This window comes from Mastigoproctus giganteus, chromosome 11 (genome assembly GCF_048544385.1).
Source record: "Mastigoproctus giganteus isolate SK-2022 chromosome 11, ASM4854438v1, whole genome shotgun sequence".
In the NCBI taxonomy this organism is placed as follows: Eukaryota; Metazoa; Arthropoda; class Arachnida; order Uropygi; family Thelyphonidae; genus Mastigoproctus; species Mastigoproctus giganteus.
In genome coordinates this window covers 171,544,335-171,556,427 of record NC_143585.1, presented here as the reverse complement: position 1 = coordinate 171,556,427, position 12,093 = coordinate 171,544,335, and the positions used below count along the sequence as shown (strand labels likewise).

The window sequence follows — 12,093 nt, the reverse complement described above, 5'->3', positions numbered from 1 at the left end:
TTGGACGACTTGTGCTTTTGCCCTTGCAGATGCATCCACACTCCACAAACTGCCTATACCACTTAATGATAAAGCTTTGAGTTGGTGAATTTCTATGAAATTTAGTTTGTAATGATTGCTGCACTGTTTTAGTGCAGCAAAAACACTCGATTTTGATCCATGAAATTGATCACCTCAATTTTGATCCATGAATACAGAAAACACAAAACAATTTCTCCACAGGTGGCGTCATTTTGAATTCAGTGCCATCTCTGTTGTGGTAAACACGTTTGATATTTAGCTTTCATTTGATGGCATTTTTGTCACAGAAACATACAAAGTATATTTGGCATAAACTGTCATAGTTGTCAAGAACAACATTTTGACTAACCCTGTATATTTAATTTTTTAAGAAAGAAGACTTTGAAGAAATGGATGAAATTGATGTGTCGTTTCCAGCAAGAGCAGCAGAACGAGCAGAGCATTTGGTTAGAAAGGTCTTGGAGGCAGAGGAGCATGCAGAGCAGTTGGTGAGAAAAGTATGGGAAGAAGCATGGAAGGTAATCTCTCTTTCACACACATTCACACACACCCTTGTGATACTGGTCTGGTAATTATTATAATATGATTATATGTTAATAAATGCTAAATATAATATGTTAATATAATATGATTATGTAGCTATTAGTAATACTAAGAAAACTAAGGCAGTAGTTATCAGCACTCTAGGTAATCTCTCTTTCTCTCACAGGCATCCTTGTGATGATACTGGTCTGGTACTTATGTTAATATGGTAGGATTATGTAGCCGTTAGTAATACTAAGAAAACAAAGGCATATCAGCACTCAAGGTAATGTGAGTTCTTGTTGTTTTTCTCCTATCTGTATCCTAGGGAAATTTTATGAGACGTCACTCATTGTATTGGTGTAGCTGGAGGTGTCATCTTTCCTGCTTCACTTTTTGAGAAATTAGGAGAACCATAATTTGTTTCTTAAAAATGAGCTTTGTATTTTGACTTCATTCATATATGCAGATCAATCTTACCACCATGTATATACAGTTGGCCTCAAAGTCATGGTTGAACCAAGTTGAGTCCCTTACAGGTAGCAGTGCTATCACCCTTTGAAGTGATTACATTATATAACAAATGTTTGTTTATATATAATTGCGTCTTATATGTATTTTGTGTGGTGAATCCAATGGTGTCATTGGTTTTCTCTATTCTCAATATTTGGCCACATTTGAAAGATTTGTTTTTGCAAAATTTACGTATATTACATAAATATGTGTACCAGTGCTGTGATATAAAAGAGCCTTTGGTATTTGTAATTTTTTTTTTTTTTTTTTTTTTTTGCAGTTTGCCATGGCTATCAAATAAAAATGCATGTTATCTCCAGACTCCTGCTATGGATATTGTATAAAATCAACCTTTCATTGTTTTGATTGTGGTTGGTAATGGTGAAGTGGTTTCTCACATAGTTACCTATCTGGCCAGAAAGTTTTTAGGATTTGCTTGATAAAAAGCATAAAGTTGCTCAATAGTTTGAATTGAAGGCAGAGGGGGGAGGGAAGGAGCATTGTAAAAAAAGGTAAAGTGCAGCCATTATCAACCCACTGCAGGATGGAAGCCTCCTCAACAATTCATGCTGGAGGAAATGGACCATAATCTGCCACACTGGTCCATTGCAGGTTGGCAGATCGACTGTATTCAGCAGTCAGGGGCTTGAACCCCTAATTCATTTGACAGAATATGTGCACTGTTTAGTTGAGATGCCCGTAATGCCTCTACTATATCTTTAATTACTGACCATCCATAATGTACTGAACTTATTGAAGGTTTCTGGATTGGCTCTTGATGGATGTTCACTTAATCATCGATGCTGGTTCTGCCATATTAAAATTCAGTCATCTAATTTTTGATAGTTACATATTATGGGATAGATTCTCCTAATGTATTTACCATGTCTTCATGAATATCTTTGCTTGATAACCCCTTTTTGTAAAGGTATGTTACTACAGTCCAAGCTCTATATAATGACCCCCCCCTCTAGGGAATGAGAAAAATGTTATGTTGAAAGGACATTATATCGATTATTCATAAAATCATCAGTAAAACAACTAAAAGCTTGAACATTTAATGTAATTCTACTAATACAATTTGTATTATAAATCTTATTTATAATACAGTATTAAAGAAGAAAATTATGATTGTAAATTTTGCATTGTTACAATTAAATTGTAAATTTCACTACATAGACTACATACCTATCAAGGTCTAACAAGAGAATTGTTTCATAATAATCTGTCAAAACACGCTGTTTCAATTGTAGAGCATGTTTTAAAAGAGAATTGTGAATGTGCACAATAGCAGTTATTTCATTTTCAAAGTTAAGCTGTGCTTGAAAAATTTCAATGTACAGGCTGCCGTAGCAGAGTGGTCAAGTCAAAGGGTATATAAGTACACGTGCTTTGAGTGACCAGGTTCAAGCCCATGACTGCTGAATACGGTGCTGTTTCTTGCATTTTTTTTCGATCTTATCTTGTGAACTCCTCTGACTGTGTGGTCGTCCTGGAGTATAAACAGAAAATTTATTTATTTTATTTCTAATCCTTGATGAGCATCTTTCACTAAAACTTCTTGTTCAACCACAGTAGGTTCCTCATTTTCATCGCTACAAATTTCAGAAGATTCCAAATTTTCTATTCTCACTCATCCTGCAATCCAAGTCTCTGATCCATTCTTCGTAGATTGTGATGTCATCCATGCCTTTTGGTTTGCTCGATACAAAGTTGGTAATGTCTTCAAACCTTAAAGCATCGAGGCTTCTGTGCTTTTCCAATGATTAAAAGAGGAAGCTTCTCTGTGCCAGACATGTTTGCTGCTAAGAGAAAAGTTATCCGTTGTTTGGCATTTTTTTTATCCAGTTGCAATTTTGAAAAAAGAGTTCAGTTTAATCAGCATTGAAGTTGCATTGTGGTCAAATGTCAGCAAAACATTTTTAAATGATTTTCCTTCCATTCCTTTATAGCGTCAATGTCCACGACTGCACTTTCGCCACACATGTTTTTGAAAGACAGGCCATGGCGAGTCTTTCTGGAACCATTCATTTGAACTTTTAAATTCTTCAGTTTCCATTCGATGCACAAACGATTGTCTTTTCTTTTAAAAGAATATCTACAGTAACATTTTTTTGCACCCAGTCATTAGCAATTCCAAAAGTACCTTTTTCAAGATTGGGATACTTCGCATTTCATGGTCAAATACTGTCGAATGCAGCAGATTCCTCTAAACTTTTAATCTTTTTTCCTATATTTCAGAATAGTAAACAGTACTCTTAGGCATGCCGAACTGTTTGGTAATGTCAGTCTTAGAATGCACACCATTATCTGTAGCTTGCAAAATCCTAATCCTAATTTTATCTGCAATTGGCAAAGCAGTCTGCTTTCTTGTAGCCCCCCCGTCCACACACACACAGTCTCTCTATCTCAACTAATGAAATTAACTTCTAGCTGTTCATTTCATTACCACACTGCGAGAAATGGGTGTGGAAAATCTTATATGATTTTTTACAGTCAGGCTGCAGGCTCGTCAATTACTTCAATGTATTTGAAGTGTTCTGTCATTTTTAAATCCGAATATTGTAATAAAGGTATTGTAATGGGGCTTAGAGGGGAACAGGCGTTCTGTGTGCTATCAGACACTCAGTCTAAAACACTGATGGATCCAATATCCTTCTATCTCAGAAGATTTAGGAAAAGTATGGTTGGCCTGCCTCCCTAAAATCCACTCATGCACACCTTCTCGATGGTAAGCCCTGTTACGTCACTTAGATGGCAACGAACGTGTAGAGTGGTTCTCTTTAAGAAGTCTGGTAAGCGTGAAGAGGGAAAAGACTAAACCCTCCAGCACGTGACAGCACAACGAAAGAAATGGCCCTCAGTCCCAAGTGGCTTTCACCCCCCTCTTACAACAGCGAGAGGATCAGAGTGAAAGCAGAGGGTGCTTAGAATCTCTGGTTACGACCAGCCTGCCATGCACAGAAACTGAACTTGGCCTGTTGCAATGTAAGATCGCTCATTGGTGAAGACAGGATATTAGAGCTGGAATTAGAAAATGTGAATTGGAATATCATCGGTTTGGCTGAAACAAGAAGAAGAAATGAATCACTTAAGTTTATCAAATGGAAATCTGCTGTACACCAATGGAAACAGTGAAAGGAGCAAAGGCAGAGTTGGCTTTCTGGTCCATGAAGATATAAAAAACAACATTTTGAATTTCAAAAAGACATCACCAAGGGTGTCAAGACTACTCAGGATTTCTAAGAGGTACAAGCTAAAGGTCATAATGATTTATGCACCAACATCGAGCCACAATGATGAAAAGGTTGAAGAAATGTACATCAAAATTGATAGTCTTCTAGATGAGCAGAAAACCCACTACACTATTATTATGGGGGACTTCAATGCTAAGGTTGGAAAAAGACAAAACAGCACAAAAAGGGGGAACTATAGGAAATTTTGGAATTGATGATAGAAATGAAAGAGGCGAAAGACTTGTGGAATTTGAAGAATCTCAAGGATTGTCAGTAATGAATATTTTTTTCAAGAAAATGGTGAACAGAAAGTGGACATGGAAGAGTCCAAATGGATTAACAACTAATGAAATAGACTTCATTCTCACGAACAGAAGATATATCATGAATGATAATACTGTCCTGAACAAGGTAAATGTTGGAAGTGATCACAGATTGGTAAGATGCACACTTGATATAGATGTAAGAAAAGAAAGGAAAAAACTGACTCGAGTAAATAATACAAAGGTCTTTGAGATAACAGAAGAGGAGAAAAAGCATTATGTACTGGAACTTAAGAACAAGTTTGAGCTTCTGCAGACTGTTCAGGACCAAGATATCGACGAGGAATATTACAACTTTCTGAAAGTGATAAAGCCCAAGAAACCTATAGGTAAAAGAAATCCAAAGAAGAAAAAATTAGTCAAGAGACACATGTCGTGATGAACTGAAGATGACAAATGAAGAGCAAGATAACACTGACAAGGAAAAAATTGAGTATACTGAGACTTAAATCAGCAGCCATTGGCAGTAACACAGAAAGACAAATGATACTGAAACTGAAGACTAGTGATGGTGTACTTATAAATAGCAGAAGACTACTATAGAGAATTATACAAGGAGCGAGGGAATAATGCCAGCAGTGGGGAAGATGGATCGCAAATTAGTAACACATACGACATACCCAATATCCTTCTTGATGAGGTAGAACATGCGTTGAAGAAAATGAAGAATCAGAAAGCCCCAGGGGAAGATGAAGTTACTGTAGAGTTGTTAAAATTAGAAGGTGGAGACATAGCACAAAAGCTGGCAAGACTCTTCACAAAATGCATTAGAAAGGGTGTGATGCCTAAGGAGAGGAATAATACAAAATCATAGTTTTGCTGCATAAGAAAGGAGATAGACCAATTAGCTTGTTATCCCACATCTACAAGTTGTTCACAAAGATCATTACTAACAGATTAGAAAGAATACTTGATGAGAATCAACTGAAAGAGCAAGCTGGCTTTAGGATGGGATTCTCAACTATGGATCACTTTCATGTAATATCACAGCTAATGGAGAAAGCAAATGAATATAAAACACATGAAAAGGCATTTGACTCCATACAGCATAAGGCAATGTTTCGGACACTGGACAAGGCATAGATACCCCATATATTATGATTTTGAAGAAAATATATGAGAACGCTACCTCCTTTATTAGACTAGACAATGATAGTAGCAAATTAATAATTGAGAAAGGAGTTCGACAATATCTCCAAAGTTGTTTATTGCTGCCCTTGAGGAAGCTTTCAGAAGATTAGACTGGTCACAGAAAGAAGTCAGTATGAATGGAGAGTACCTAAACCATTCACGATTTGCAGATGGCATTGTGGTCATAACCACGATCCCAGAGAATTAGAAGAAAATCTTAATCAGTTATGCAGAGTTAGTAAGGATTTTGGACTAAAGATGAATATGGCTAAAACAAAAGTAATGATGAACAAGTATGCCATAGAAAGGGATGTAATGATTGAAGGAGCGTAATTGAAAAGTTGGAGTCATATACTTATCTGGGGCAAGTCATTAGCTGTAATAATGATAAATGGCTGGAAGTCAAGAGAAGAATAAATTTTGGATGGATGGAAGTGAAATATGGTCACATACTGAGGAGCAATATCAAAATTTGTCTGAAACTTAAAATAATGAACCAATGTATACTACCCACCATGACTTATGGAAGTGAAACTTGGGCACTCACCAAAAGAATGGAAGAGAAGCTGAGAACTAGACAGTGAAGAATGGAATAAATTATATTGGGAATCAGACTCTAACAGTCTGATTCCCAATTCTCTAACAGTTAGATAAGAAGAGAAACACAAGGATTAGGCAGCAAACTCAAGTAAAGGACATTCTTATCAAAACTAAAGAAATAAAATGGTCTTGGGCAGGACACATAGCTCGAAGACATGATGACAGATGGACTAAGAGAATAACAGAATGGTACCCAAGAGGAGCTAGAAGAAAACCTGGAAGACAATGATGGAGATGGACAGATGAAATTCATGAGTTTGTGGTTAATAAATGGATATCCGCTGCACAAAACAGAAGGAACTGGAAAGTTGCTGGAGAGGCCCTCATCCTGCAGTGGATTGAAAATGGCTGATGATGATTGTAATAAAAAGTAAAAATTCAGATTAGGAGGTACAAATTTATGTTCATTACGGAGAAATCCTTTTATTTTCAATATCATTATACTGAATGTAAAATAGTATTAGGTTAATGAGAAATTGACCGGGATCAACCACACAGGACATTATAATGTGTTGGGGCATTAAAAAGAGGTTCACTATAAAGAGCTTCAACTGTACAGCTTATTATGTTCAATTTTTTTTCATTTATGAAGGTTTGTTCTCCGATGGCCAAAAGCATTCATATAAAGCTTCAAATTATTTGGGGAGGAACATACACAAAAATATATCTCCCTTCTAAGAGAGGCTAAGAAACTTATCAAGTCACTCTCATAATCACAGGTAACTGGCATTGCAAAAAATTATGGTCCAACAATTTTGGATGAGACAGCATGCCATGCCTTCTCTCCATGAATGTTTGGATTATCAGAAGACCAGTACATGAAATTGCCAGTTCACTGTGCCATTTAGCTTGAATCTTACCTGAAAATCTTGTATCTTAGTCTATCTCTTTAAACCAGGCATGTCCAACCTGCAGGTTGTGTGTGGTTCATTCATTCATATTGCATGTGCTGTGGCCACATAGGCAGCTATAAGTGTTATATATCAACCAAGTTTAAAACTGAAAACTAGCATGTCAGTAATTATAGTTCACATTGACTTTTGGAAATATCTGTTTTCAGTAATATTCAAATTGTCTCTATTGCTTTCTGTATCTTCTTTATTTTGTATTGTTTTTGTATCTTCTTCAGTATTTAACAATACTGTAGAAACTATATAATAATAATGCTGTTGGCTTTGTGTAATAATTGTTGGTCTTTTGTATTTAATTATTAAATGTAAAAAAAAATAATAAACTTTTTGTCAATAACAAAAAGAAATTGTTTCTATTTTGAATAGATGTGCTAGTGCTAAGGAACTGTATTTGTGTCTTTTTATGCAAACTTGCAAGTTTTGTATCCCCTTTTAGAAATAGGCTAACATATTTTTTTGCTTTTATCAAGAGAACATATCTGATAGCGTTTCTTTTATAGAATTGCAGTGCAATGTGACAAGGAGATACCTTCTGGATGATTGTCAGCAAAGGAGAGCTATTGAAAGGAATGTGATGGATCGGTCACACGTGGATTTTGCCAGGTTCTTTAATTTAACAGCAGTTGTGTCCCAGTTTGTAACAAATGCAGTCACACTGCACCTAACAGGTGCAGCTCAACTTTGTTTTTCATTTCTTGAATTTTTTTTTTTTTTTATTATTATGCTTGCAGTGTACCAATATTTTTTTCTTTTCTTAATGGATTGCAGTAGTTATTATACAATTTTGTCTCGTAACTAGTAAACTATAGTGTTTAAGATTGTAGTAGTCAGTTGTTTTAAATTTTAGTAAATAAATAGTTTTGAGAGTCTTAATCATATTAACACAGGATAGTTTATTTTTCTATATAGAAATTTGCAGCCTTTGCTAATTATTGGTCACTTTGGCAGAAAATACATGTCACATGAAAGAATTCTCTTGAGACACACAATATTTAAATCATTGCTTTTCTGAATTTACAGTTAGATGTTTTGTAACTTTAAATTCTATTTAAAATAGATTATGGAGTCACATGTGAAATCATGGTATGATTGATGGATAAATTACAAGCAGTGATTCTCCTGTTAGTTACGACCTTTTTGTTTGCACTCATCACATGTATGCTGCGATTTTGCTAGCTGATGAAGAGTAATTTCTTTTTGGAAAATGTCAGAAGTGCCACAAACTAAATTCAAAACTCAATATTCTGTTTGATGGAGTGATTGAGGTTATTGAGTTGATGCCTTGGAAAAAATTCAACCTGGGGGGAGTCAGGTGACATATTGGTTGCCATGCTTCTGAATCTTGCTACAGAACTGGCTTAGTAGGTACAGGATGTTTTTATTCTACAGGAAATAGTCTGAATTGCAGATGCAGTTATAAGGAAGGCAGAAAATATATGCCATAATAAAGACAGATGGCATAGAACCAGAGCATACCTACTGGGAAAAAATGGCCATGTTAGGAAACAGTTTTTATCAGCTTGTAGTACATGTGGGGGATTGATTTAAGGCTTAAATGAACTGGTGAATTGGTTATGAAATATACGGTCATGTTGAAAAAGTGTTGTGAGATAGGACAAAATGTTCAATTCTGTGTACAAAAGTGTACAATTCTGTCCAGAAACGAGAGGAGAGATTTCATGATGAATGCCTTTGTGGATTAACCCCAGGCTTGAGGGACTCTGCAAGGCTGCGAGTGTGATTTTTCCTACCGACTATCAATTATTCCTTCCTTATTTGGCAGGAAGAATTTATTTTGTAAAGATTGTATTCACTTAAATGGAGGAAGTGCGGGTGTTCTTGCTTATGCCCTTCAGTGGACATTAAGGGTATAGAGGAACTGCTAGTTTGTGGGGGTGGGGAACTCGGAACACAATTGACTTAAGTAAATAGCATGGGAAAAAGATACACTTGCACCTTCTCTGAGAGTACTTGTGTGCAACCATGTATTACACCAAACCCTGAAAGTGAAACTATAATAAAATGCAATAAAAATCTAGCAATCTAGAACAATATGGGAAAAACACTTTTATAAAAGGTGTATGAGGGCTGAAGGCTATTCAATAAAGTACAAAACATAATTCATCTATACAATAATTCCAGATTATCGTGAACAAATTAAATAGATTTGAGCTTTTGATCAAAACAACTGATGCCAATGTAGTTGGGCTTATTGTGACATTGTGCTGCTCTGAGATTCAAGAAAGTTAATTTCATTTTGGTGAATGTGTATTCAGGAGAGATAGGGAGGAACGGAGGTGTGAGGAGTGATGCTTCTCATCAAAACTGCCAACAAGAATATTTCTTGAGTCTGATCACTGTAATGGGGATGTTGAGTCAGTATTGTGTGCAATGAATTATAAGGGGAAGATGATGGTCGGGATATTACAGGCCAAATGACTGATTTGTATGACAAAAATCCCTTTAGCCAGATTGAATGGTTTAGTAAATGCAGTTATTTCATTTATGGATGACTCCACTCTACTACTGGAATGTGTAGACTGAAATAAGCTATTTGGTTGGTAACAGTTTTTTGAAACAAACTGGAGGAATGCTACTTATCTCAGAACTCCGAGAGGGTACAAGGTGCACTGATATCCTAGATCTAGTTCTCACTGAGGAACCTAATAATCCGAGGGGTACAAGGTGCACTGATATCCTAGATCTAGTTCTCACTGAGGAACCTAATTGTATCAAAAACTGGAGTGGAGGAACCAATAGCAGACACTGATCACAATATCATAAAATGGATTTTATCTAAAGAAACCTGTGTGGTCAAAGGTGAAAGTGAAGGCTTCCAGTTTCAAGAGAGGGTACTATAATGGAATGGGATATTTCTTGGATTCATATAACTGGAGAGACTACTGTGTGGTGTCAGATACAAAATATGCTATAGGAAATATTCAAGGAATTATCCTCAAAGCCACAAACATATGCATACAAATAATGAAGTTCCATAAATGTAATTTGACAAAATGGATGATAGGTGAGGTTAAGAGACAACCTATAAGGGGGGGAGACAATGAGCAAAAGAAACAACCATGAGACAGTTACAGACAATTGCATGATTCCAAGTTATATAATGTTAAAATAAAAGTTTATGCTGTTGTAATTTATGTTAACACACTCGCTCAAATTAAACTCTTTGAGCACATATGGGGGAAAAAATTGCAAAACTGATGCATAGTACACTTTGTGGGCTACAATTTTTATTTTCTATCTGTATATTTAATTTGCATGATCAATCATTAGGTGTGGATACAGTTACCAGACATACTCTTTTAATGTATTGTTTTTCATGGTTGATAGTTTTGTACTGTGTACTTTTTTTTTTTAACTGCATCAAGTTGTCCTTCAGTCTTTAAATTAGTCTCTGGCTCCCCTGAAAATGGCAAAAAGAAAACTTCCAATCACTGGCCAATCTTGTGCTGCTTTTGATGGGGAGGGTGAAATTAATTACTGTGAGTTGCTCTATAGAAGTGCATTATCCATGGCAAGATTGTGCACTGCTTTTTACTGCTTTGAAGAAGTCTGTGTTTGAATCCTATTGGAGGATTCAAACACAGGTGGAGGGGAGATACTTAGGCAACATGGTACTTCATTTACTTTACTAATGCTAATACTGCAATGACCTTAATAGCGTTGCGCACAATCCTGCTGTAGGCATTACTACACGTGCACCATGGAAGCTACAAGAAAAATAGCCCAAATCTTACATTTTCGAAATTTTCTGAACAGATATGAGTGTACATTTCATATTGATGTTTTCTTTACATTTTATCATATTTAAATTTTATCATATTTAGAAACTATACATTAGTTTCTGCTTCAATAGTGCTGAATTTAATTGTGCTATTTTATGAAGAGATATTTAACTGAAACTGCTTGTTCAGAATTGGAGCTTCTCATTGAAATACCTTACGCAACCTTTATCCTGATGTGTAGCCATCAGCTGAATGTTAGTAAGCCATTCAGTACTTCAGTTTTTCTAATAAGCATAAAATTATTAAAAATGGAAGTTGTTTTTAATAATGTAATGTTTTGTGTTTTTCCCCTCCTCTTTTTTTTTTTTTTTGTTTGTTTGTATTTAAAAGAACAAACCAAGAAATTAGCACACTTCCAGTTAAATATTACAAAATAAATGAATAAATATTACAAAAGCTAGTGGTTGATTGGATGTTTGAAGAAGAGGAAATTTTCTGTTGCCACTATACTCTTCATTTTGCACAGATAGAACTCTGTATTCTAATTAAATATGATCAGGCTGAACATGCTGATGTAGAAAACAATCATCCAATAAATCCACAAAAGCCTTGCTAGTGTGTGAGCGACCAGCCCCCAAATTCCAGTCAATATCTGGGAAATTAAAATCCCCCATTATAAGACTCTCTGATTTACTGGCCCACTATTTCCCCGTACAGTTTCTTATTATACTCATCAGAGTCATTAGGCGTATAGCACACTCCTACTCTCAATTTTGATCTCCCAGTCCTTATGTCACACCAAACTGACTCGACACTGCACTGTCCAGCAATGTCGACTGGCTTCACTTCCTTGGATTTTATGTATTTCTTAACTAATAGCATAACCCCTCCTCCCTTCCTATCCTGTCTATCCTTTCTGTAGACATTGTACTACCCAAATTCCAGTTCTGCATTCTTTATATCTGTGTGACACCACGTCTCTGAAATCCCCACAATATCTGCCTTTGATGTTTTGAGCAATACCTCAAATTCATCAAATTTATTTACTAAACTCCTAGCATTGGTGTACATGCAAGTATACATGCACTTGTTC

General features: G+C 35.8%; 1 protein-coding gene across 1 annotated transcript in view; it reads left to right on the top strand.

The window, feature by feature from the left end:
- The window catches only part of LOC150078575 (adiponectin receptor protein-like), a 222,636-nt gene that overhangs the window by 62,404 nt on the left and 148,139 nt on the right, over nucleotides 1–12,093 (top strand). Inside the window, exon 3 of the mRNA XM_090385390.1 lies at nucleotides 393–539. Within this exon, the coding sequence (XP_090241516.1) occupies nucleotides 393–539 (147 nt within the window). The remainder of the gene's footprint in view (nucleotides 1–392; nucleotides 540–12,093) is intronic.